General features: G+C 43.7%; 1 protein-coding gene across 2 annotated transcripts in view; it reads left to right on the top strand.

The window, feature by feature from the left end:
* The window catches only part of plcd3b (phospholipase C, delta 3b), a 56,730-nt gene that overhangs the window by 15,811 nt on the left and 16,848 nt on the right, over nucleotides 1-24,071 (top strand). The window contains exons 2-11 of one of the 2 annotated variants that reach the window (XM_079659498.1): nucleotides 2,327-2,382; nucleotides 2,468-2,579; nucleotides 13,636-13,864; nucleotides 14,147-14,276; nucleotides 15,807-16,032; nucleotides 17,863-18,064; nucleotides 18,902-19,046; nucleotides 19,705-19,857; nucleotides 23,639-23,767; nucleotides 23,853-24,006. In XM_079659498.1, the coding sequence (XP_079515624.1) occupies nucleotides 2,327-2,382; nucleotides 2,468-2,579; nucleotides 13,636-13,864; nucleotides 14,147-14,276; nucleotides 15,807-16,032; nucleotides 17,863-18,064; nucleotides 18,902-19,046; nucleotides 19,705-19,857; nucleotides 23,639-23,767; nucleotides 23,853-24,006 (1,536 nt within the window). The remainder of the gene's footprint in view (nucleotides 1-2,326; nucleotides 2,383-2,467; nucleotides 2,580-13,635; nucleotides 13,865-14,146; nucleotides 14,277-15,806; nucleotides 16,033-17,862; nucleotides 18,065-18,901; nucleotides 19,047-19,704; nucleotides 19,858-23,638; nucleotides 23,768-23,852; nucleotides 24,007-24,071) is intronic. The other variant, XM_079659499.1, reaches the window with a different exon arrangement.

Below are 24,071 nucleotides of genomic sequence, written 5' to 3'. Positions count from 1 at the left end.
CGAGGTCGGACGGTTTTACAAACGAAAGCATTTACGTGCTAAACATTCACGCGAGTAATCCAATGAATCAAATAGAAATAAGGTTTTTAACACATGCACGGAATAATATTGCCAAACTAGTTAGTGAATATAGCAAACTTTATTCAATAAGTGTTAGAAATTAAAATCAATGTTTTAATGGGGAAATGTAGTTTAAACATGCCGTCAGTTTTAATGCTCTTTTATACTGAAAAACCAGAAATTGTTGTGCACAAGCAGTTAAGCTTTTATTCTGAAAATCCTTCATCTACGCATGTAGCATGTGGCTAATATACGATTTCCTAAAGAGGTGAATTTAGTAGCGAAATGATATGGAGTGGTGCAAACCGAAGCCTACTGATTTAACACTACAACTATAGATGTCGAGATACTACCATGCTGAATATTAAATGAAGGTACAGTTTATTTGAATACATTATTGTTTACAGACGAGAGTAGCATGTGACAACATCCGGAATGACCGGAAACCAAACGAGCCGAGAAGTATTTTTTAGAGTATTGATTACAGCGTTTAGAATGTGTTAAATGAAAAGTGATGAAAGAGAATATGAGGAGAAGAGGCGTGTTGAGCATATATTGGATGTGAAAGGAGCCAATCCTCTGTTTAAATGCAACAACGGACATTGGAGACGAGGTGAGCCGGCTGGCGGGGAGGAGCCAGCAGAGGATATATAACAGCACCGGAGGAGAGATCCATGCTCTTCTCTTCCCTATCGAGGAGAGCCAGATCACAGCTGTTTGTCTGACTGAACAATATCATGCTTGTGACCAACCCGCGCCTTTTTTAATTAAAGTACCCAATTGAACTTTCACAGAGACTCCATTTAGTCTCCTTTTAAAGCTTCTCTCCTGGACGGGAGAATAACGAACACAGTTTACATAAGTCAAGTATTTACTCCCGGAAAATGTTTATGTATGATGATATATTGTTAACTTAGCTCACTATGGAAACAACGTCGGACATCTACAAACGCGTCCTGTATCCGATCTCAAAATGTGCCATTTGCACAATGTTTCATGTATGCAGCCCTTGTTTTGCACTTGCGCGCACGTCGCGGCACTTTGCGAGCGTCTACCGGCTCGGGCTGCATTTTACACCGAACATATAATATACCGTTCGAAACATCTATTTGCCGCCGAACGCCACCTCACTCAAGTCGACCCAAGTCATACCGTCAGTGGCGGCTGATGGAAAATATTTTTGGTGGGGCTGGCTGTTGATATAGTGAGTAAAAAAATGTTTTGGGGGAGAAATTACCCCTTAAATTGGGACTGATACCGTCATATACCGTATACCACGGTATGATGTCAGCAAGGTATGACGGTATGAACAAAATGATACCGCCCATGCCTAGTGTCAATAGGTAAGATCTGCACTGTTCTCTACATAACATGTTCAGCAGAGCAGGTATTTCTCCTGCCATATATGGCACCCCCCCTACAACTTTGTCCAGGAGAGGCACAACGTCACCAAAATCACACTGGTGTTGGCTGTTCCCCTCTAGATTGTGCTCACCTAAGCAATTTACTCTGGGCCCAGCAGGTGAAAAACTAAAGAGGGGGTTCCAAATCCGGCAGAGCAGGTGTTGTAGCTGCCGGATTTGGCACACCCCCTACAACTTTGTCCAGGAGAGTCACAATGTCACCAGAATCACACTGGTGTTGGCTGCTCCCCTCTAGATTTTGCTCACCAAAGAACTGTACTCTGGGCCCAGCAGGTGAAAAACTAAAGATGGGGTTCCAAATTCGGCAGAGCAGGTGTTGTAGCTGCCGGATCTGGCACCCTCCATACAACTTTGTCCAGGAGAGTCACAACGTCACCAAAATCACAGAACTCAGAACAGATCACATAACTCAGAACAGATCACTGTAAACGCGTACAAACTCTGCTGTAACTGTTCAACTTTGTCTTTCTTTCATTTTTCATCTCGTCTTCTTTTTCCTTTGCCAAAGTCCTCCTGTCTTTCCTGATGTCTCTGTCCGTCACCCCCCACCCAGCTGCCGCTCTAAGCAGAATGTCAGAATTACAGACCTCCCATATGAAGCTCTGCGGTCCTACAGATGTATATAAATATATTCACTAACTTCTAATTGTGACTCTGCTCTACTCTTCCATGTTCTTTTCATCCTCCCTTCCCTCTCCTCAATTTTCATCCTCCCTTCTCCTCACCCCACCTTCTATAAGTGCTACTGAGTTATATTCTGAACATACTTACATCGTTTACACAATAAATCAAGTTTTCATGACATCTGTCTTCCATTAACCATCCTTTTGGTCTGTTTGCAGGAGTGCAGGAAGATGAAGATGTGAAGCGGATGATGCAGGGCTCCAGCATGATAAAGGTAAAGGTTGTTATAAATGACTAGTTTATTTTGTTGTTAGTTATCAGTCATTGAGATTTAATGGATTTATTTATTAAATGTCAAGGTCCGCTCGCCTCGCTGGCAGAAGCGTCGCACTCTGAAGCTGCTGGAGGACGGGGTCACTATCTGGTGTCAGTCCCATAAGACCACCAGCTGGGCCAAGGAGCAGCAGTCCTGTGAGTGTGTGACTCACTGTCAACGGCATAGAAATTCACCATCTCAGTCCTGGCAAAAATATAGAACCACAAAATAGGAAGGCCTTTACAAGGATATTTTGAAATAGAAGAATTGGACATCCTCATGACAACCACTGATTAATAGGTATAGAAAACATTTTTACAGAGTATGTATATTTAGGAGGTTTCATATTAGGATTCGGGTTTGGTTTTAGCAACTCCACTGAGTTTGTTTCCAGGTGCATGTGTAAAAGTTGGGGAAATTATTGTGTCTCAAGAGGAACTGTGTGAAGGTGATATACAGTATATGTGTGTGTGCGTGTGCGTGTGCGTGTGTGTGTGTGTGTGTGTGTGTGTGTGTGTGTGTGTGTGTGTGTGTGTGTGTGTGTGTGTGTGTGTATGTGTGTGTGTGTGTGTGTGTGTGTGTTTGGCCTTTACACCTTCTTTCTTGATTTTTTGGTTTAATGACAACTCAAATGATTAAAGTCATGTTTCCCCTCTTTATCAGTTAACTCTTTCTTTTAAATAACAATATAGTTTAGGCTAAAGTGGACTCGATGTTCATGTTTAGTTTTTATTAGACTCTGTAATATAATCTAAATCTCCTCTGATACATACTCTACCTTCTGAAAACTCTTAAGTAGATTTAGCAGGACTCGTGTGGATATTAGAAATGGAAACAGCCTCACCCAGTAATTTCCCTCAATCATTTGTCTGCAGTGGGGTGGTCTATTTTAGGACTTGTTAACATATAAAGTTTGATGAGGTATAATAACCATTATATCAGGGTATGGCCTCGGTGTGGACAGAAGTTGAGAGATGTTCAACAAGAGAGTTTCTTTTGAAATAGGCCTGAATAGTTGGAAATATGCAGTATTAAGGAAGTAGAAAAATGAAAAATCTTGTATAATTCTTTATAGCCCCTAAAATGATCTAACAGACTTGTTTAATAGTCTGGTTTTAGAAGTGAGAAGAAAACTTCATAGACATACACATCATACATAACGGCTATGTAAAAATGTGTAATACAAATATAATTTCATTTGTATTGGTTATATTTCAAACAATCCAGCATATCAAATAAATGTTAATATTAATATTAAATGTTGCTTGCCATAATAATGGGAGTAAAAATTACCTTTTGTTTGAGGAAAATGTTATTGCTTGTTTTAGTTTTTATTCTGACACCCATCTGACACACACATCAGTTTCAGTCAACTGTGAAATTGAAATGGACAATACATTTTGTAATACTTAGTACAAATTAATGATCAAACTGCAACTTTGAAATGTGCTGCTCATTGTTTTCTCAGTGGGATGTGAATTAAGTGCCTTTGGATATTTAACATGATGAAATATTCACTTGAAAGCACCTCTTTTCCGGGATAAATGGAGATTATTATAGTCATAATTACAACCTGGATGTTTGATGAGCTTTATATACAAGTCAAAGACTGGCAGCATCAATATACAAATGATTAAAAATGACATGAAGGAAAAATGATATTCTTAAAGCTACTAGAAAAAACCCATTCAGTTTCTAAAACAGGATTATTCACCAGCTGCACACGTCCCACCACAGCAGCCTGATGTATGTTTGTTGTATTGGTACTTTTATTTAAGGAAATTTACTTTTTTTACCACTGGTTCAGCAAATAATGGGATGTTTGTGGAGATGTTTTGTGCCTGATGGACATCTTAGTGTGGAAGAGATAATACATACACTCTATGAGCCTCTTTCCAAAGACAGCATTTGGTTTATTTCGAGCAGGACTTCCTTCTCTCTACTGTGTGTGTTGTCAGGTACACTCAGAGCTGTGAATGTAATCTCAGTCGGTTGTGTGTGTAGTTTCCATTATTTCTATTGAAACGACTGGCAGATAGAGATGGGTAAACACCAGATGCTGCTTGGTCAGTAGTGATAATCTGTTTCTGTATTAGACAGTGTGAGGTTGGTTCGAAAGGAGACGCAATCAAATGGAAATGAGCATCAGGTTGCGCTGGATGAACAAACAGGTTGAAAATAACACACGTCGTGTTTGTGAGCGGAACACTTGTGGAACCTCATATTTGACAGACAGCTGCTCTCTCCAAGAAAGTTGTTTGTGTTTGTATTAAAATTAGAGTCCACTGTGCAGCACTGAGTGTTATTTGTTCCAAACCAGGTCATCCGGATTCTGGAGAAACATTTTTAATATTTGAACTCAACACATAGCCCCACTACCTTTCTCAATATATTCATGGGTTTTCCCCAGCTGGAAAAGTGTTGTGTATTAACTTTGTTTGTTCCCCATTAACAGAGTCAGGGGTGTGTATGAACACCAGATTTCTTTACAGCACACACAGAAGGAACAGCTAGAGGACTGTGAGGCGATCGCTGAGTAAAAAAGTGTAATTTATCAGAACTGCTGACCTTTAGTAGGCAAGATAAGTCAAAGAGAAGCAAATACATGATTACAGGCAATGTATTATTATCTGTTCCTAGTATGCTGCTCAGATCATGATTATAGGCTCCCTATTTCCAGCAGCCGGCCCTGCCGCAGCTCAAACGCTGAGATTATAGGACATTATCTGGTGGTGGAGCCGGGCCTGGTGCTGTGGTTTGGTGCTGTGTAGTTACCATGAAACTCAGCCACTGGTCCGCCTCCCAGAGCGGGACGGCCTTTAATTTGAACAAAGCTAGACCTGCTGACGGTGTGTGTGTGTGTGTGTGTGTGTGTGAGTGTGTGTGTGTGTGTGTGTGTGTGTGTGTGTGTGTGTGTGTGTGTGTGTGTGTGTGTGTGTGTGTGTGTGTGTGTGTGTGTGTGTGTGTGTGTGTGTGTGTGTGTGTGTGTGTGTGTGTGTGTGTGTGTGTGTGTGTGTGTGTGTGTAATCTTTGTGTATTTTAGTGACTCAGACTGACCACCTTAAATACACACAACACAGGCCTGAGTGTATTATAATAGCTTAGAAGAGAAAGGGTGTGAGCTGTCCGTGGTGCTAGAAAACATACTGCACAAAATAAATGTATCATCATGCTTATACTGTATTTTTCTGTTACTACTATAGTACAGTTTATTTATAAAGCGGGTAACAGCGAGTATCATTTATGTTTAATATGTGGGTTTGAGTCTGGAAGTGGATGTTGAAAATCAATCAAATCTACATGTCAAGTTGGATGTATTCTTGGCGATTTTACATACAAAAGAGTTTAAATAGAGTCGGAGCATAGAGAATACGTTGGTATGATTTGTGGTTATGGTTAGGGTGGGGTTTATTTCAGAGAACAAATTAAGGTGGAGGCTCTCTCAGCCTCTCAGAGCCTGCCTAGTGTTTCTGTGTCTTCTTCAGAAGCCATAGTTATGATTGTGTAATACATTTATTAAAGCATGGAGATGCACTGCACTGTCACTGTGCTGTAAACTCATGTTTGTGCTGGGTGTATGAGGGTTCAATTAATGGGGTTCAGTTTATGTGTGTGATACTGTAAATCTGGGTGGAGCTTCACAGGGTTTATTGATGTGTAGAGGGGATACATAAATGAACGTCATTGAGATTGAGGAATCAGGAGAGGCCACTAGTAAGTGTGATTATTATATTGAATTTGATTTAAGTTGTATGGGATATGTGTGATCCTAATTATTGTATTGTTGTTGTCCTTTTTTCTTCTAAGGTTAACAACCTATTTGGATTTGATTAAATTATCAAACCTAGGAGTTGTTTCCGTCCATCTTGATTCCACCCATACTGTCGGGAGATAGACAGTACAGTTGTTAACTAACTGCATCGGGAGGAATAAAGGTTTCAACCGATGGCGAGAGACAGCTAGGAAGATAGGCTACAGCAACGGTCGGCGGGAAGTGAATGCCCGAGGCTAGCAAAGCTATCAAGGACCGTCGAAGCTAGCGGAGCGGAGCTAACGAAGCTAGCGGAGCTCGCGAAGCACCGAGGGACGCCGGTCCACAAGTAGAGCTGACGATCGGACGACTAGGAAACCCCGTGGTCGCAACGGTCGACGGAAAGTGAAGGCCCGAGGCTAGCAAAGCTAGCGGAGCTAACGTGGTCGGAACACGTGAGTGACAAGGCTATTTTCGGCGCTATCTAGCCAAAGAAGCTAGCGGTAGCATAGCAAAGACGAAGCAGTAGCTAGACAGCAGACTGAAGGTTGCCAGGAAACAAAGCTAACCAGCAAGAAGACAATAACTAGCTAGCTAGCACACTGAAGGGTGCTAGCATACGAAACCAAGCTAGCTATCCAAGTCAAAGACACCAAGCTATTGGCTAGAAAATGAAGCCAACCAGCTAGGTATCCAGCTAGCTAGCCAGGATAAGACAGATTGAGCTAAACTCAGCCTTAAATTCAGAGAGATGATTAAGTGGGAGGAAACAGTGAAGCATCTGAAAGACCTGCGGACGAGGGCGAAGGTGGCTCTAGGTCGTAAGGTGAACTCAGTAACAAAGATGGTGAACACTATGTCAGAGGAGGAGTTGATGAAAGAATATGGTGAAGTCCACAAGGCCGCCACCAAAGTCACAGAGGCCAACAGTGAATACCTGATGAAATTAATTCTGAACGCTGATAGCGACGAGGACCAAGTATCAGAAGAGCTGAGGGCAGACGTGGAAAAGACGGATGGAGAAACCAGCCAAAGGCTTGAAGAGATCAGTGAAGTGATTAAAGCAAACCTTTGGTCTAGGCATGGAGAAAGGAAAGTGATGTTTGCTGTCGGGGAAGCTGAAAAGGTCTATGAGGAGGCAGAAGCGACACAAATTGACCTAGTAAGCTATGAGAGTTACGAAAAGCAGCTAAATAATTTAGAAATACTCATTAAGGAATTAAAAGAAGTGCACAGCACCTGGAGGGGATGGGCTCCTGAGACTGCTAAAACAGATGTGGAAGAGATAGTGCGGCAGCTGGAGACAAGAAAAAATGCACTCAAGCGTCAAAAGGAAGCTGAGTTTAACAAAGCACGCGGTGCAGCAGAGTTGGCACGCACCGCAGCAGAGGATGAGCGCGCCCAGTTCGCCCTGGTTCAGCTAAGACAAGACCAGGCCCAACGCTCTAAATTGGCCGAGGCTCAGATTGCAGCAGAAGAAGCACGGTTTGAACTCATGAAAGCGCAGCACAAAGCAGTGGAAGAGGCGCACACTACTGGCGTGGCAGGCACGGAACCCAGAGACAACCCGATGGGAGCGATATCAAAGATACGACTCAAGCCGGTTAGCCTTCCCAAGTTCAGTGGCAGTATGAGGGAGTTTCACGGCTGGAAAAAGGACTGGGAATCTTTGCAGAAGCAGGGAGAACCGTCCGGGTCGCCTGAAGTCAAGAAGTTCCAGCTTCTAGACAGCATGGAAGAGAAGGTAAAAAAGGATGTCACATTGGCCAGCTACAGTACAGTCGAAGACATGTTCAGGGTTCTGGAGAACCGTTACGGGAACAGGTCCACGATTGCACTGCAGATCGTCGCAGAACTGGAGAAGATACCAGCTGTGAAAGGAGACCAGCCGAGGAAGGTGATAGACCTCATCCAAGCTGTGGAAAAGGCTTTGGCAGACCTCACAGACCTCGGGAACCCTGGAGCCATCAACCACCCGCTGATGATTAGGTCTATAGAAAGCAAGCTGCCCGACCAGGTGAAGCGAGAGTGGGTCATCTTCAAGGCTAAGCCCGAAAACGGTGTCACCCCAGTCAACATTTTCAATGCGCTTCTGAAGTTCCTGAAGGAGCAAGAAGAAATTCTAGAGAGCTTGGAACAACTGAAAATAACAGAGACATCTGAAAAAATGGAAAAGCCGCAAAACAGGTTCGAGAGGAAGTATGCCTACACAAAAGCCACCAGAAGGGACACTCCAGAAGGGGAGTGCGTCGTGTGTGGAGAGGAGAAACACAATAACAAATTATTCTTCTGCAACAAGTTCAAGGGGTTTGGCTTGGCTGAGAGAAAGACTGCTGTGAAGAAGGTAGGAGCATGCCGCGTTTGTCTTGGATGTCACGACGTGGTAGAAGAGTGCACAGACAGGTTCCTCTGCAACAGGGAAGACTGCCAAGAGGGGACCTCCTCGGACCACCACTACCTCCTCTGTCCAAAATGGGAACAGCTACCAAAGGGGAAACTTGGAAAAGGCAGTGAGAGGGTAAGGGAGCTAACAGAAGAACAAAAGATAGCCTTGTCCAAATGTTCCCCAGAGGCGGCGGCGGAGATCATGAAAGCTTTCAGTAACAGCAACAAGACTTCAGTGACAAGGAGCGCTAGGAAGGATGAAGGTGGACTTCTGGAAGAAAATAGACTGACCGAGCACCCTGTCATCATGATGCTGTTGGAAGTCACTGCCAACGCGGGGCAAAAGATCGGAGCTCTGATTGACCTCGCATCAGACACCAACTACATCACTCATGCAGCGGCTGACAGGCTCGGTCTGAGCAGAGAAGAAGTCACTCTGATTGTGCATGGAGTTGGAGGAATGACCGTGACAGTCAAGACGAAGAGGTACCTCCTGCGAGTAAGAGTCAAGACCCCCAAAGGTACTGTGAGGGCTCACAAGCTGGTTTGTTATGGCCTGGAGGAGATCGCTAAAGTGCATCGGAGCGTCAGACCTGAACAGCTAAAGAGGTTCTTTCCGGAGGTTGCAACGGAGGAACTGAAGAGACCAGACCATGTCGAGCTTCTCATCAGTCACAGAGAGGGGAGACTCGCTCCACAAAGACTGAGGATAGTTGGAGACCTCGTCTTATGGGAGGGCCCACTGGGTAAAACCGTGGGCGGAGCACATCCCAGTCTGTTCGAGGATGTAAAAGTGGCAATGCACCAGTCTGACACACACTTCGCTCGCTCGATGAGGACAGCTGCAGTGGGGTACAGAGAAGTAGTTGAGAGTCCTGAGATTCTGAGGGAAGAGGAGACCAAGAGCCTGACTCAGGAAGTAAAGGCGGAGACCAGGAATACAATTGCAACAAGGAGAGAAGTTCTCGAGCGGTGGAAGTGGGACAGCATCGGTGCGGCCTGTGAACCCAGGTGTGGTGGGTGTCGCTGCGGGACATGCCAGCCAGGAGGAAAGGAAATGACCCTGGCAGAAGAAAGGGAGCTGGAAGTGATTAAAGAGGGGCTGTCCTACATGGCCAAAGATGAACACTGCCTGACTCCGCACTGGGACGCATCTTACCCATGGACCGAGGACCCAGCCTCACTTCCAAACAACAGAAGAGGAGTGGAGGCCACCTTCCTGAAAACAGAGAAGCAGCTCAGGAAGGAAACTGAGTGGCAGTCCGCCTACAAAGGTCAGATTCACGAGATGGTGGAGAGAGGCGCGGCAGTAAAACTCACCACGGAGATGATAGACGGCTGGAGAGGACCAGTGTGGTACGTGAGCCACATGGTCGCGCCGAACCCCCACTCAGTGACGACACCAGTGAGACTGGTCTGGAACAGCAGTCAACAGTTCAGGAGGGTCAGCATGAACGACCTTCTGCTTAAGGGGCCGGATGTGCTGAACCCCATCAGATCGGTCTTACTCCGATTCAGGGCGGGAGAGCATGCAGTCCTAGGAGACATCCGAAAGATGTACAAATCAGTCTGGCTAAAAGAGCGCAAAGTCCACCTGCACAGGTTCCTCTGGAGAGACACCCCAGAAGAGGACATCGGTGAGTACGCCATCACCAGGGTAAATATTGGCGACCGACCCGCTGGGTGCATCGCACAGTTGGCAATGAGGGAGACTGCTCGGCTGCCCAGGTTCGCGCATATGGTGGAAGAACGCAGGGTCCTGGAGGAGGACAGTTATGTGGACAATATCTTAACATCCCACAATGACCAAAAGAGACTGGAGGAAATCACAGAGGGGGTAGAAGAGATCCTGAGCGCCGGAGGCTTCTCCCTCAAACCATGGGTCAGGTCAGGCCAAAGTGGGAGGCAGAGGACTGCAGAGCAGGTCCAAGCTGGAGCAGTAGCAGACTGGTGGTGGATCCCAGGGCCACTTAACATCGCCGACATCGTAACAAAAGGAGCAACTCCTGAAGACCTGGGAGAGGGCTCAGAGTGGCAGAGGGGACCAGAGTTCCTGGTGAGGCCGCTAGAAGAATGGCCCATATAGTCGGCCGCTGAGGTGGCAACTGGTGCCAGAGAGAGTGTGGGCAAGCTTCAAAGAAAAGCATTCTCGGCAATACTCACCAGAGCCCAGTCAACCAAAACCCCTATCCCTGACGACACCAGTGGAAAGGACGCAGAGGCTGAGGAGTCCCTAGTTAAGGTTGGTGGATCCCCAGAAACCTCCGAAAGGGAAGAAGCTTCAGTCTTGACAGAGAGAAGACCGGAAGGAAAGTTTCGAAGCATTGCTGTTGTGAACCTGGTAAAACCAGAGAGGTTCAGCAGTCTGGCTAGGCTATGTGGAGTGGTCGCATGGGTCCGGCGAGCTGCAGAGAAATGGCTGACTAGAAGAGGCCGAGCGACGGGTCAAGCAAAGTGGGAGGCAAGAGTCCTGGACAAAAGAAAAGGCAAACCTGTGCCTCTGCGGGGGGACCTGGCTTCGGGGTCGTGGAAGATTCCGAAGTAGAGAACTAAGGAGAAGAACCTCCTCAGACACCACCACCAGATCAAGGTTATTTAGGTTGGTGGCCTCCTTGGGTCATCCGACCAGGGTGCCAAGTGGGAGGTGTGCTGTAAACTCATGTTTGTGCTGGGTGTATGAGGGTTCAATTAATGGGGTTCAGTTTATGTGTGTGATACTGTAAATCTGGGTGGAGCTTCACAGGGTTTATTGATGTGTAGAGGGGATACATAAATGAACGTCATTGAGATTGAGGAATCAGGAGAGGCCACTAGTAAGTGTGATTATTATATTGAATTTGATTTAAGTTGTATGGGATATGTGTGATCCTAATTGTTGTATTGTTGTTGTCCTTTTTTCTTCTAAGGTTAACAACCTATTTGGATTTGATTAAATTATCAAACCTAGGAGTTGTTTCCGTCCATCTTGATTCCACCCATACTGTCGGGAGATAGACAGTACAGTCACTAAAGATCATTTTCTCTCATTGTTGATGCTTCAGGGATGTAAGGGTCCAGTAATGCTTAGAACTACAGTAGGCTTTCATTAGAAGGCACACATGTGTATGCTCTTCCAAACACTCAAAGTTTAAGAGCCAGTTGTCTCTTTGACAACTGGGGGCGGGGGTTAATCTTTAAATGTGGGGTTGATGCATTTTCAGACAGACTCTCCTTGTAAACATTTATAGGGTTGCACAACCTCTCCTGCACACAGCTGGCCATGTGTGAATGTATTCACACATTGTACAAAAGTGTGAAATCAAGAAGCAACCCCCCCCCAACAAACAAGTTTTTCCCCCAAACCTGACAATGTGAGGTGAAATCTGACATTCTTAACCACAATTTCTCTCTCTCTCTAATTCCTTACACAACTATTAATATCTTTGTACATATGTTCAGACAACTACTATATAAATATAAGAATTGTATTTCTAATGCTAACGTTCAGTGCCTATACCGGCGCTAGTGTGCTCTGTACATGGCGATGTTGAAAGTTAAACAGTCAGTGTGTTTGGGGACGTGTTCCCTTTTCTTTTACAGACCTTTAATAGACCTACAATTGTTGCTGTAAACATGATTTTACTTAGTTTTTAAGTTGCTTCACCTTAACCAACGTTTATTTTCCATGGTGAATTTGCTCTAACAATGGCCTTGTCCCAAACGTAACCTCTGCAGTTGCTGTACTCTTCTAGCCCTCCACGTCTGCTGCACAGACATTTTACTCTCCAACCACAAAGGACAGACTTCTTCTAACTGGAGTTTCTCATTTGCAAAATCTGTTCCTGGAATGGCTTCTGAAAAATCTTATTATAAAGTTACTTTTCCTGCCCCTAGATACTGTATTTGCATGGTGAAAACATAGGTTCAGGATAGATACTAAATAATAATAATAATAATAATAATAACTTAAGACATAAGACATAAAGACATAAAACAGGGGGCAGAAATGGAAGTGTTACATTGCAGGGGGGGGGGGGAAGTGAGTTATTGTTGGAAGGCGATGTTCAACAGATGAGTTTTCAGGGTAGATTTGAAGATGTTCAGGGAAGGAGCGTTAAGGATTTCAGCAGGGAGGGTGTTCCAGAGGGTGAGGGAAGCGACACTGAAGGCACGGCCCCTCAAGGTGCGGAGGCATGAATGGGGCATGGAGAGCAGGCCGGAGTCTGAGGATTGAAGGGTGCCGGACAGGATGTATGGCTGGACGAGATTTGCGAGGTAGTGTACTGAGGGGAGAGGGCTTGGAGGGACTTGTAGGTGATGAGGAGGAGTTTGTAGGTGATGCGGGACTTGACCGGGAGCCAGTGGAGGTTGAAGAGAGTGGGGGTGATGTGCTGCCAGCGCTTGGTGCGTGTGAGAACCCTGGCAACTGAGTTCTGGATGTACTGGAGCCTGTCCAGGGTTCTGCTGGGAACCCCGGACAGGAGTCCGTTGCAGTAGTCCAGGCGGGAGGTAATGAAACAATGAATGAGCTTCTCTGCAACAGAGTCGGAGAGTGATGGCGAGAGTCTTGATATGTTTCTGAGGTGGAAGAAGGCTGATTTTGATACTGACTGATGTGGTTCTGAAATTAAAGGGTTGAATCCAAAACAACGCAAAGGTTGTAGACCTGAGGGGATGGTGAGATGAGGGAACCATCGATTTTGTGGAGCAGATCTCCAACCTTCCCAAGCAGTCCCTTGGGAGCCACAACCATGAGCTCAGTTTTATTACTGTTAATTTTGAGTAGGTTGGTGGTCATCCAGATTTTAATTTCATGGAGGCAGTTGATTAGTGACTGAGGGGGGAGATGGGCAGAGGGTGTTGTGTCGTCGGCGTAGGAGTGGAAACAGAGACCATGGCTGCGGATGATATCACCAATCGGAAGGATGTATATTGTGAATAGAAGGGGACCGAGCATACTTAAGAAACATCGAGCAATACACCACTGAAACAACCAAACACTTGAATATAACTTGGTATTAGGGTGGATAACTTGTTTGTATTTACTTATTTTTTCTTCTTCCTCCATCTGTTCATCTCCTCTCACACACCCTCAGTCTCTGTGATGGAGGTGGAGTGTGTTCGAGAGGGTGTCCAGTCAGAGACGCTGCGGCAGATGCTGGACTCAGGACAGGAGCAGCGGTGTTTGACGGTGGTCTTCAAGGGTCCCCGCAAAAGTCTGGATCTTCTCTGCCAGAGCGTGGAGGAGGCCCAGCACTGGGCCCGCGGCATGAGGACCCTGCAGGAGAGGGTGGAGAACATGACCCAGAAGGAGAAGCTCAACCAATATCCTTACTGTACTTCCAAATTATAGAATGGTGCACTGTATACAGTATGCAGTCAAAAGTGACCAGAATAATCATATAATCAAGTCTTATTCTTAGGAATAATTATTAAATAATTCAGGTTGGACGCTAACTTCCTGAACCAAACCATTCCTTTTGTCCTCCTCACTTTTTTGGTTGAAGGAAATGTTTTTAGTGTCTATAGTTAGAATGAGTCTGTGTCTGATGGACAAACACTACATGTTGTGCTGCTGCTGCTTCCTTGACCTTGTTGGTTTGTCACCTGGATTCATGCTTACCTGAGTCGGGCCGATCACAACCACGATGATAAGATGAGCTATGAGGAAGTCCAGACACTGCTACAGATGATCAACATCGACCTGAGCGACCAGTATGCCCGCATTCTCTTCCAGGTACAAACTGCACACATACTTAAAGGTCCCATCACATGCTTTTCCGGTTATTACCCGTCCCCTTGTAAACGGTCTGCAAAGTCACAAACCCTTAAAGTACACCCTGTAGCGAGTATAACTCTAACACAGAAAATACCTGTCTATGCTGCCCCAGAACGCCTCGTTGGAGATTTTTCTTTTTCCATTTTTTTCTTCCTGAGTATAGTGACGTAACGATACCCTGGTCCAAATGGACCAATCCACTCAGGCTTATCTTTTCTCAGCCGTGGTACTCCGCGGAGCTTCGCCAGCATACACACTCACTCAGCCTTATCTTTTCTCACCCGTGGCTCCGCGGATCTCCGCACAGCCTGGCTGTGAGTGTGTGTGTTTGCTCAGGCTGAGTTCTGCGGTGTCTCTAACTGTCTCGCAGACCCCACGCAGCAACCAGAAAACGACACCAGTAATACAGCTCACACTGTCCGCTCCTCGAGCCCCAAAGGGCGGAGCAGCAAGCCCTGCAACGTCCCGCCAACACGGCACCCAGACCCCACGCAGCATTCTCATCTGTTTGTCATTTTCTGGTTGCTAACAAATGCCATTGTAACATATAAACACTGATGTCCATCTGCAGGTCACCCTTGAAAAAGAGATCTTTTGATCTCAAGGGGCTTTCACCTGGTTAAATAAAGGCTACAAACAAACGGTGGTTGACAAATCAGAACAGAGTGGGCGAGCTAACCAATCAGAGCACAGTGGGCTAAGACGGAGGGGGGGGCAGGAGCTCCAACAAGCCGTTTAGGACAGAAAGTGAATACACATACTATACACAGATGCTGTATGAGAAACCAATGTGATGTTGGAACATTGAACAATGTAAATCTATTCCAGTAGACCTCAACAATGGAATTATGATCAGTAGAAATGGCCATATCATGGGACCTTTAAAAATAATGAGCCTACATCCAGGATTTCAATCAGTAATTAAAGAGGCTCTATTCTGCTTATGTTCAGGTTCATATCAGTATTTAGTGTCTCTACTGGGACATGTCTCTGTGCTTTAATGTTCAAAAAGCTCTTTATTGTTCTCATTCTGTCTGTGCTGCAGCTCCTCTTTTCACCCTCTGTCTGAAACCAGAGCCCAGTCTGCTCTGATTGGTTAGCTGGCCGGCTCTGTTGTGATTGGGCAACCGCTTAGTGCTTTCCTCCCCATCAGCCTATCACGTGCAATGTGCCAATAGAAGCGTAATTGTTACAGTACATACATTTCTCTATGTTGCGGAAGTAAACAAAGGAGTCCAATTGAGGAGTTTCATGCAAGGGGGGGACAGGGATTTTAGCCTTTGCAGAACATTTACATGCACACAGACCTATAGCACACACTACAGGAGAGGGAAAACCACACAAAGTGCTATAGGGCCCCATCAAGGGACTTTTACATGTGTTTGACTTTACTGATGACAGACCTACATTACAGCATGCAGCTTAGATGGATTAATTGTGGCTTGAGAACACAGAGTGATCTCTGTGTTTCCTCTGTTTCATTGATAGAAGTGTGACCAGTCAGCGGACGGCCGTCTGGACCACGAGGAGATCGAGGTGTTCTGCAGGGAGTTGTTGAGGAGGCCAGAGCTGGATGCTGTGTTTATCCGATACTCTGCAAACGGCTGCGTACTCTCCACTGTGGACCTGAGAGATTTCCTGAAGGACCAGGGAGAAGACGCTTCAGTCACCCATGCCCAGAGCCTCATCCTCACCTATGAACTTAATGCGTGGGGTATGGTGCTAAGTAACAATCCCCATACCACGCTAACTTAGGGTGACCAGACGTCCCCGTTTTCCAAGGACAGTCCCTGTTATTGGCCTGTCCCCGGTTGAAACTGTCCCCGGAAATGCCCCCGTTTTTTAATATACGTTAAAAACACATAGCAAAGTGAAACAAAACGTTTCATGTCAGGAAACACTGGGTAAACAGACTGGTCAAGGCAGCCCCCACTTCGGAAAACAGTCAAGCCAGCCCGCAAAGTTGTATTGCTGTGCGCGAATATCCTATGCATTACGGTAGAGGCCTGTAAAAACTGTCTTCAAAATAAAAGCGATTACTCTGTCAATAACAAATATACCTAAAAAACACACCAAACATATTCATATATACTGGAGCTTAAATTAAGAAATATGTACTATATAATGTGATCGGTAATAATTTAAAACAAACTACGTATAACTACCACCATTATAACTGAGTGAATGTAAAATGTAAGTATATAGTTATGAAGACATATCTAACATTTCCACTGGGTGACTAATTTCAATTGATGTTGACACCATCTCACAACACTCCTAAAATAATATTACTTTCTGAAGCACAATTTAAAATGTATGCTGTTTAAAATCTCAAATTATATCTATTATCCATCTATATTTTGATTATTATTTAATGGAAACCGTCCATAATCAAAGAGTCATTCAAAGTCAATCAAATACTTATTTTACTTCAGGGTGATAGCAGGAGACCCCATCTAGTCAATCAGAGAAAATCAGGACATTCTGATGTAGAGTTTCAAAATGAAATACTTTTGAAATCTCAGATATGGGCTATCGTCCTTCTGTTTTTATACAAGAATAAATAAAAAACTGTCAAATTATCAAAGACTTATTTCACTCCAGGGTGATAGCAGGACACCCCATCTAGTCACTCAGAGAGAATCTGGACAATCTGATGTAGAGTTTCAAAATAAAAGATCTTTGAAGTCTCATATGACCTATCATCCCTCTGTTTTTAGATAAGAATAAAACAAAAACTATCCAGTATCAAATACTTATTTCACTCCAGTCCAGGGTGATAGCAGGACACCCCATCTAGTCACTCAGAGAGAATCAGGACAATCTGATGTACAGTTTCAAAAATAAAAGACCTTTGAAGTCTCATATATGAGCTATCGTCCTTCTGTTTGTAGCCAACAGTTAAAATATTCGAATTACATTGAACCAGAATTGTCCCCCTTTTTTCTTTAACAGTGAATAAAATTGGATATGTTAATGATATATTGACGGCAAAACTCAACCCCGGTTTTAATTTAGAAAATCTGGTCACCTTACGCTAACTGCCAAGCACTAGAAGTTAGCTACGACATGTAAAACACAAAGCGTCCAGTAGCTGTTCAGTGTTTCTCAGGAGTTGGTAAAGACTAAAACAAGAGTTAATATTGGACTTAACATGGCTATAAGTGAGGTCTCCAAAATACTTTTACAAATAAGACAAGGCTTTCGGAGAGCGCAAACCTCCACCTAACGCTCATATCGTCGCGTGATCACAAAAGTATAGTGACATTTGAAGACAGACACAGGAAAACATTCAGCTTCAAAAGTTTAATGAAGAAACATAATTATTTGCTTATTTAATGAGCCTTTATAGTTTTTACCATGTTTCAACTGAGATTCACAATCCATGGTACTATAACTGCTTGTTCTATACTCACTCTCTAGTTCAAGTAAATTATATTTATTTATGAAGGTTCAGAGGCCACTATACTCGATACCTAGTTTGTTCACTATATAATAATTGCCCTTTTTATTAACTAGTGTTTGTGCCTTTTTCCCAGTACAGCCCAGAAGAACCAGTTCATGACTCCTAATGGTTTCACCATGTACATGCTATCCAAGGAGAACTGTGTGTTTGACCCTGAACATGCCAGAGTTTACCAAGACATGAGTCGGCCTCTGGCTCACTACTTCATCTCCTCCTCCCACAACACCTATCTCACCAAGGACCAGCTGACCGGGGACAGCAGCACAGAGCCATACATCCGGTAAGATCACACACTGTACAGACTGTACACACTGTACACACTGTACACACTGTACACACACACACACACACACACACACACACACACACACACACACACACACACACACACACACACACACACACACACACACACACACACACACTGTACACACACACACACACACACACACACACACACACACACACACACACACACACACACACACACACACACACACACACACAGCAGTAAGGCTAGGTAATATTGCACAATACACAATACGGCATGGTTTTAGGTTATTCAATAAATAAAAGGTCCATATGAAATCAACACATGCTAAAACGTCTTTGTCTCTATTCCTGTGTGAATGAAATACAAAATAAACAGGTTTTTTCTTTTAATTAAGAATGTTAGTGCAAAATGAACAAAGCAATTTAGTGACATTATACAGAAAAAAAAATCAAGCCATAAAATGACAATGTTTACTTGTATGAACACAAGTTCAGAATACTAGTTGTTCTCAGAATAGATCCATGGCTGAAGGGGTTCAGGCCCTGATAGGGAGGACCTTTTGAAGCTCTCTTTAGAACAGAGATATTCAAACTGGGAGAAACACATCCCCAGGGGGGCAAATCAGAGTTCAGAGGGGGGCACAAAGGCAGCAACATGAGATAAATGCTGCACTAAATGTTTAAATATTAAACGGATGCCTATAGGGCCTTGGTTCGTTTTGAAAGGGTTGCATGCTGAGACAGTATGCTGATTATCTCTGGATGTTGGTGCAATCCAAACAAATTGAAATGAGTATAAGGCACATATTATTTAATAACTCTTAAATTACATATTTTCTCTTAGTGCCCTGAAACATGGCTGCCGCTGTGTGGAGCTTGACTGCTGGGATGGAGATAAAGGAGAGCCAGTCATCTACCATGGACACACTCTCACCTCCAAAGTGCCCTTTGTCGAGGTCATTCAGACCATCAATGACTATGCTTTCAAAGTGAGTACTTTATTGGAATGAATTTACTATCAAGGTACAAAATATACAGGCCTCAAGTTATTAGACTTGTTCATACAATAGATATCAGGTACAGATGAGCAGTGGTCGAATTTTGAGGTATTATTACTTTACTTGTACTTATACTTAAAGTATATATAATCAACACTTAAATAAGGCTTTGGTTACAACTTGATTAAGTTCACAAGCTACCAGCAGTAAATAAAGTAATCACAGCTGTGATAATCATATATATATATATATATATATATATATATACACATTAATAATTATAGTCAAAACATAAACTATATATATTATTCTGAAATAGACCAATCTGCACAATGACTACTTTTACTTTTGGTATTGTACTTTTACTTGAGTAACATTTTGAATACAGGACTTTTACTTAAACAGAGTAAAAGTCCTGAGCATTCCTCCACTATTGTACTTTTAGTACTTCTTCCTCCTCTGCATATGAGTATAAAAAGGTTCCAAAATTAGTTTAATTAAGTTCATATACTTCTAAAAACAAAACAGTATAGGGGTTAGGTGTATATTAACAATTTAGCTGACTGTCCTTTAGATATTTTCCCTCCCCTGTTCTCCTAAATGGAAAACGTTCCCCCCTGTTGTGTCCCACCCCCCCTCTCTCTCTCAGGCGTCCCCCTACCCTCTGATCCTCTCCCTGGAGAACCACTGCTCCGTGGAGCAGCAGACGGTGATGGCCCGACACCTGAGAACCATCCTGGGGGACAAACTGCTCACCAAGCCCCCCGATGGTTTGGACCCTCACAAGCTGCCTTCTCCAGAGGCAAGGACACGATAATCTTTATTAGCAACACTACATTATAATAAAATGAAAAGTGTCCTTGTAAGAGACAAATAATATAACCTCTTAAGCCCGAGGGTCCCCCCAGTGGACCCCTCCCACCGTTTTTTTATGAGACTAGGTCTCAGGGCTTCTTAACATTTATGAAACTATTAATGTTCCATACTCTTTTAACGATAAGAAACTCAGCTAACTGACAATATGAACCATTTTTAGCTAAAAGAAACACAAGAGTAATACCAAGCCTTTGAATTAGCATGGAGCGAAAAAATGCTAACTAATGCTAACGGACCTTTGCACAGCACTCACGGTAGCAATGCCCTTATTACTTATCGTCACTGCACAAACAAGATATCCGATTTAAAGCTGAGACTCCACAGATTCCACACATTTAATGTCATCACTGTACGACCCCGAATTCGAGAGCTATCAGCCAGAAAAGAGAAAGTAAACAACATCCGGTTTCAAAAATATTACAATAATTACGTCTTACCTTTTTTGATATGTGATCAAAAGTTGTGTTCAACGGAATAAAAACGCCGCTCAAGGTTAATCCAATGTCTTTGTGTCACGTAGACATTTTTACTGATAATCCACCATCATATTTATGGCAATAAATATAAAGTATAAATATAAAGTTTTGCCGTCCAGGCTTGTACTTTCAGATATGCTTCGTTTGCTTCTCTATTACGTCCGCAATGGTAATGTTTACGTGGATTTGGGAACTGCCCATCAATTCTATTGGATGTAATGGTTAAGAAAAAGGTGTAAATCACCCAAATCGACCAATGGGTATATGGTCCTTCGTAAAGTATGAAGAATGCCAGCCGGCGCAAGCACTTTACGCAGCAGACTTTACTTATTGTTTACTACGTAAGGAAGCAGGAATTGCAGGACCCAAAGTGCACGGAGCACAGAGCGGACAGCAGATAACGGAATTGCAGCTTTATTGCTTATAGATTATCAGAACATTTCAAAGGGGACACAGCCACATTGGATATTAACCTATGGATTAACTACATCATCGTTGTTATCGTTTTAATGCCATTGAAGACCAGTTTAGACCAGACAAAGACGAAGGTAAGCCATGTTAGCATTGTGGGCTACCTAGCGCCACTTGTTTTGATGTACGTTTTTGTTGATAACGTCGCGAGTTTGTATCTTTCAGTGTTGAGGTGGGCACCGTTAGATTCTGTGTGATTACGATCATAAACGATGTGTTGGATGTGCAGCTAGGATAAGTAATAAGGGAGCTAGGAGTGATTTTCGGTGCAGTAATAGGTTAGCATTTTTCGCTCGGGGCTAATCCAGAGGCTCACTGTTAGCATTGTGGGGCCTAAGAGGATAACAAGTATGTTTTTTTTATTTTTGTTTTTTTTCACAACAGTTGTATTTGGATGGAATGAATACCTATAGTGATAATTCAAAGTAATGAAATAATTTTTACAGTGAAAAAGGTCAAATGGAACGGATGGTTCCCAAATTACCCAGAGGTGAGTCCGCCTGGACTTTATTTTTCTAAACCTCTCTAAAAAGGTCATATTTCACTTGTTTTGCATCAATCTTGATACAGGGTACTTATTATATGTTATAGTTTGGATTCCTGAAGCTTTTAGTCTACTAACCCATCATTCAAGGGTGGTTTTCACTATAAGTAATGTTTTTTTTTTAGGCGGACGTTAGAATTTACATGTTTTTACTATATTCCATCTGAATTTCCTCTAAAATAAAAACATCTATATTGATTCTGACCAGCGTTTCCGCCAGGGGGGTGTTTTGCCGTCATTTGACGCACTTATTCAGCTCGGGACGCCCTGAACTCGAGCTGAGGGCGTCCAAAAATATTAATAATTCGAGAGAAGATCGAGAGTTTTTATCGAGTGAAATAACGAAAGGACAAGGACATCCCTCTGTTGGAGGGGTAAAGGAGTCTGGTGGGATTCTTTTCGGAGTATTGAAGATCGTTTCCCCGACATCGGCGGTGCCTGCTACAGGACAACACGGAACGTGCGCGATTTGGACGCGATGAGCCGTACAAGTGGAGCACGCGCGTGAGCTGCGAGCACCAGAGCCTCGCAGCGGCGAAACTGAGGCTCCATGGTAAACTGTGGTAACATGAAAAGCCGTTTGGGAGCCGAAACAGCTGGCGCTTTAAGAGAGTCGAGCCAAATGATCCGGCTCACTAACGTAAAAAGAGAGTATAAGGGCCTGCCCAAGTCAAAACTGAAGCACCCCCCCCCCCCTCTCCGGGTGGACGCCCCCTCAGCCCTGGTCTGGCGGAAACACTGATTCTGACACTTCTACATCCAACTCACAGATGTAACCTTTCTTTGAGAGAAAAGATTATTAATTTACAGGGGTAAATGAAAATGTGTGTTGCGTTCCGATAATCCAAAAATCAGCTCCTAAATTCTAACCCTATCTCCTATTCCTTGACCTCTGAGTGAAACGTCAAGGGGTTAAGGGATAGTGGATAGGAGAATTCAAAATGACTTAGGAGAAGAGACTGCGGTACTTTAGAGAATCCGAATGCACTTTCACTATCCGACGTGTTTATGATGCGCCAGCGGACGTCATGAATGTGCGTCTGCTGCTGTGGGGAAACTACAGTTTTCTATAGCGGACTACAACATGGATATATAATAAGAAGGAGGGAAGTTGTAAACTCATCTAGAGACTCTGCACCGTGCTCTGATGCTGTTATGTTATGCTTTATGAACGTGGACAACAGAGAAACATATTCTTCATGACCAAAGTTGGAATTGAAATAAAAAAAGGAAAGTGAAACTTATGCTCGTCACCCTATCCCTCCGGTCCACATTAATACAAATGATCCCAATACGTATGATTGTATGAACTATGAAAATATCTTAAAATCGATACAAATGTATTTATTATAAACGTTAGTCCTTAACATCTATCACTGTGTATATCACCATTCAAACATCTTTTAAAAGTTGAACACACTCCACACAGCTCAGTAAAGACTGTGAAATGTTGACTTTATTTGATCATTTCAGTACAAACTAACGTTCATATTTCTCTTTTTGATTATAATACTGATGAACGTTCAGAACAAAGCACTTTGGCATCTTACCACATACGTTTTAAAATGCACCGTAACGTTCATGATATCATTTCTCGTTCATAATCGGTTGTTTCCGTGAACGGCCGACTGTTGAGTGACGGCAAATGCTGCGACTGCAATGCATTGTGGGGCAGTATTTTCTCCTCTCCTTTCGTCAAAGGAGGTCCAGTGGTTCCTAAGCTAAAGGAGGTTATAAAGGAAGTTTGAAACCTCCTTTCCTTTCATTTAGAGAATTGGAACGGCACTTAACATGGCTGGCACTGACGTACTTCCGGGTCATTTCCCTTTGTTAGGAAGGTTCCTCAGCTAAATGGACTATTGGAACGCAACCATAGTCTTTGCTGTGTTAGTGGCATATTCGAGCCTGAAACCTGAAAAACAGGCTCAGGGCTTAAGAGGATAAGTACATGTACTGGACACTGGAAGGTTTTTAGCTGCTAAAAATAGTCAGATTAAAATACCATGAAATTATTCAATGATTTCTCCGTAAGGTATTTAGCGTGTTGCTGATGTTGTGTTCAGTTTGTGAGTCTCTGTGTGTGTCATCATAGCACAGTGTGGACATGTAGAATTTCAAAAATAAAACAGGAAACCCTAAGACACAAAATCAGGACAATTACAAGTTCAAAAAGTTGTCAATGTATATTGTTTGTAATGTGTTGGTTGTGTGTGCAGGATCTTAAGGGTAAAATCCTGGTGAAGGGGAAGAAGGAGCAGGTGGTGGGGGGGTGCTCGTCCAGCTCCTCAGACCTCTGCAGCTCAGATGAAGAGGCCAAACCCAGCAGCAAGAAGGAGGAGAAGAAGGTACGTCTCCAACAGACCAGCACCCAGCTGCAGTGCTCTCACCATGTTATACTGATGTGATGAGTGTGTGTGTGTGTCCTCTCAGCCAGCAGTGTGTAAGCTGAGTCCTGAGCTGTCCGACCTGGTGGTGTACACCCACAGTGTTCCCTTCAGGAGCTTCGAGCAGGCCGCCAGATGCCCAGCCACCGACATGTCCTCCTTCTCTGAGAGTGAAGCGCTGCGGCACGCAAAGGACTCAGGTATCATGTGAATTCTCTTAATGAGTAGATGGAAAGGGAAGTCGTTTTCTTGCTGCCCATTTAAA

Source organism: Notothenia rossii, assembly GCF_949606895.1.
Source record: "Notothenia rossii genome assembly, chromosome: 11".
Lineage (NCBI taxonomy): Eukaryota > Metazoa > Chordata > Actinopteri > Perciformes > Nototheniidae > Notothenia > Notothenia rossii.
This window is presented reverse-complemented; position numbering and strand designations above follow the sequence as displayed.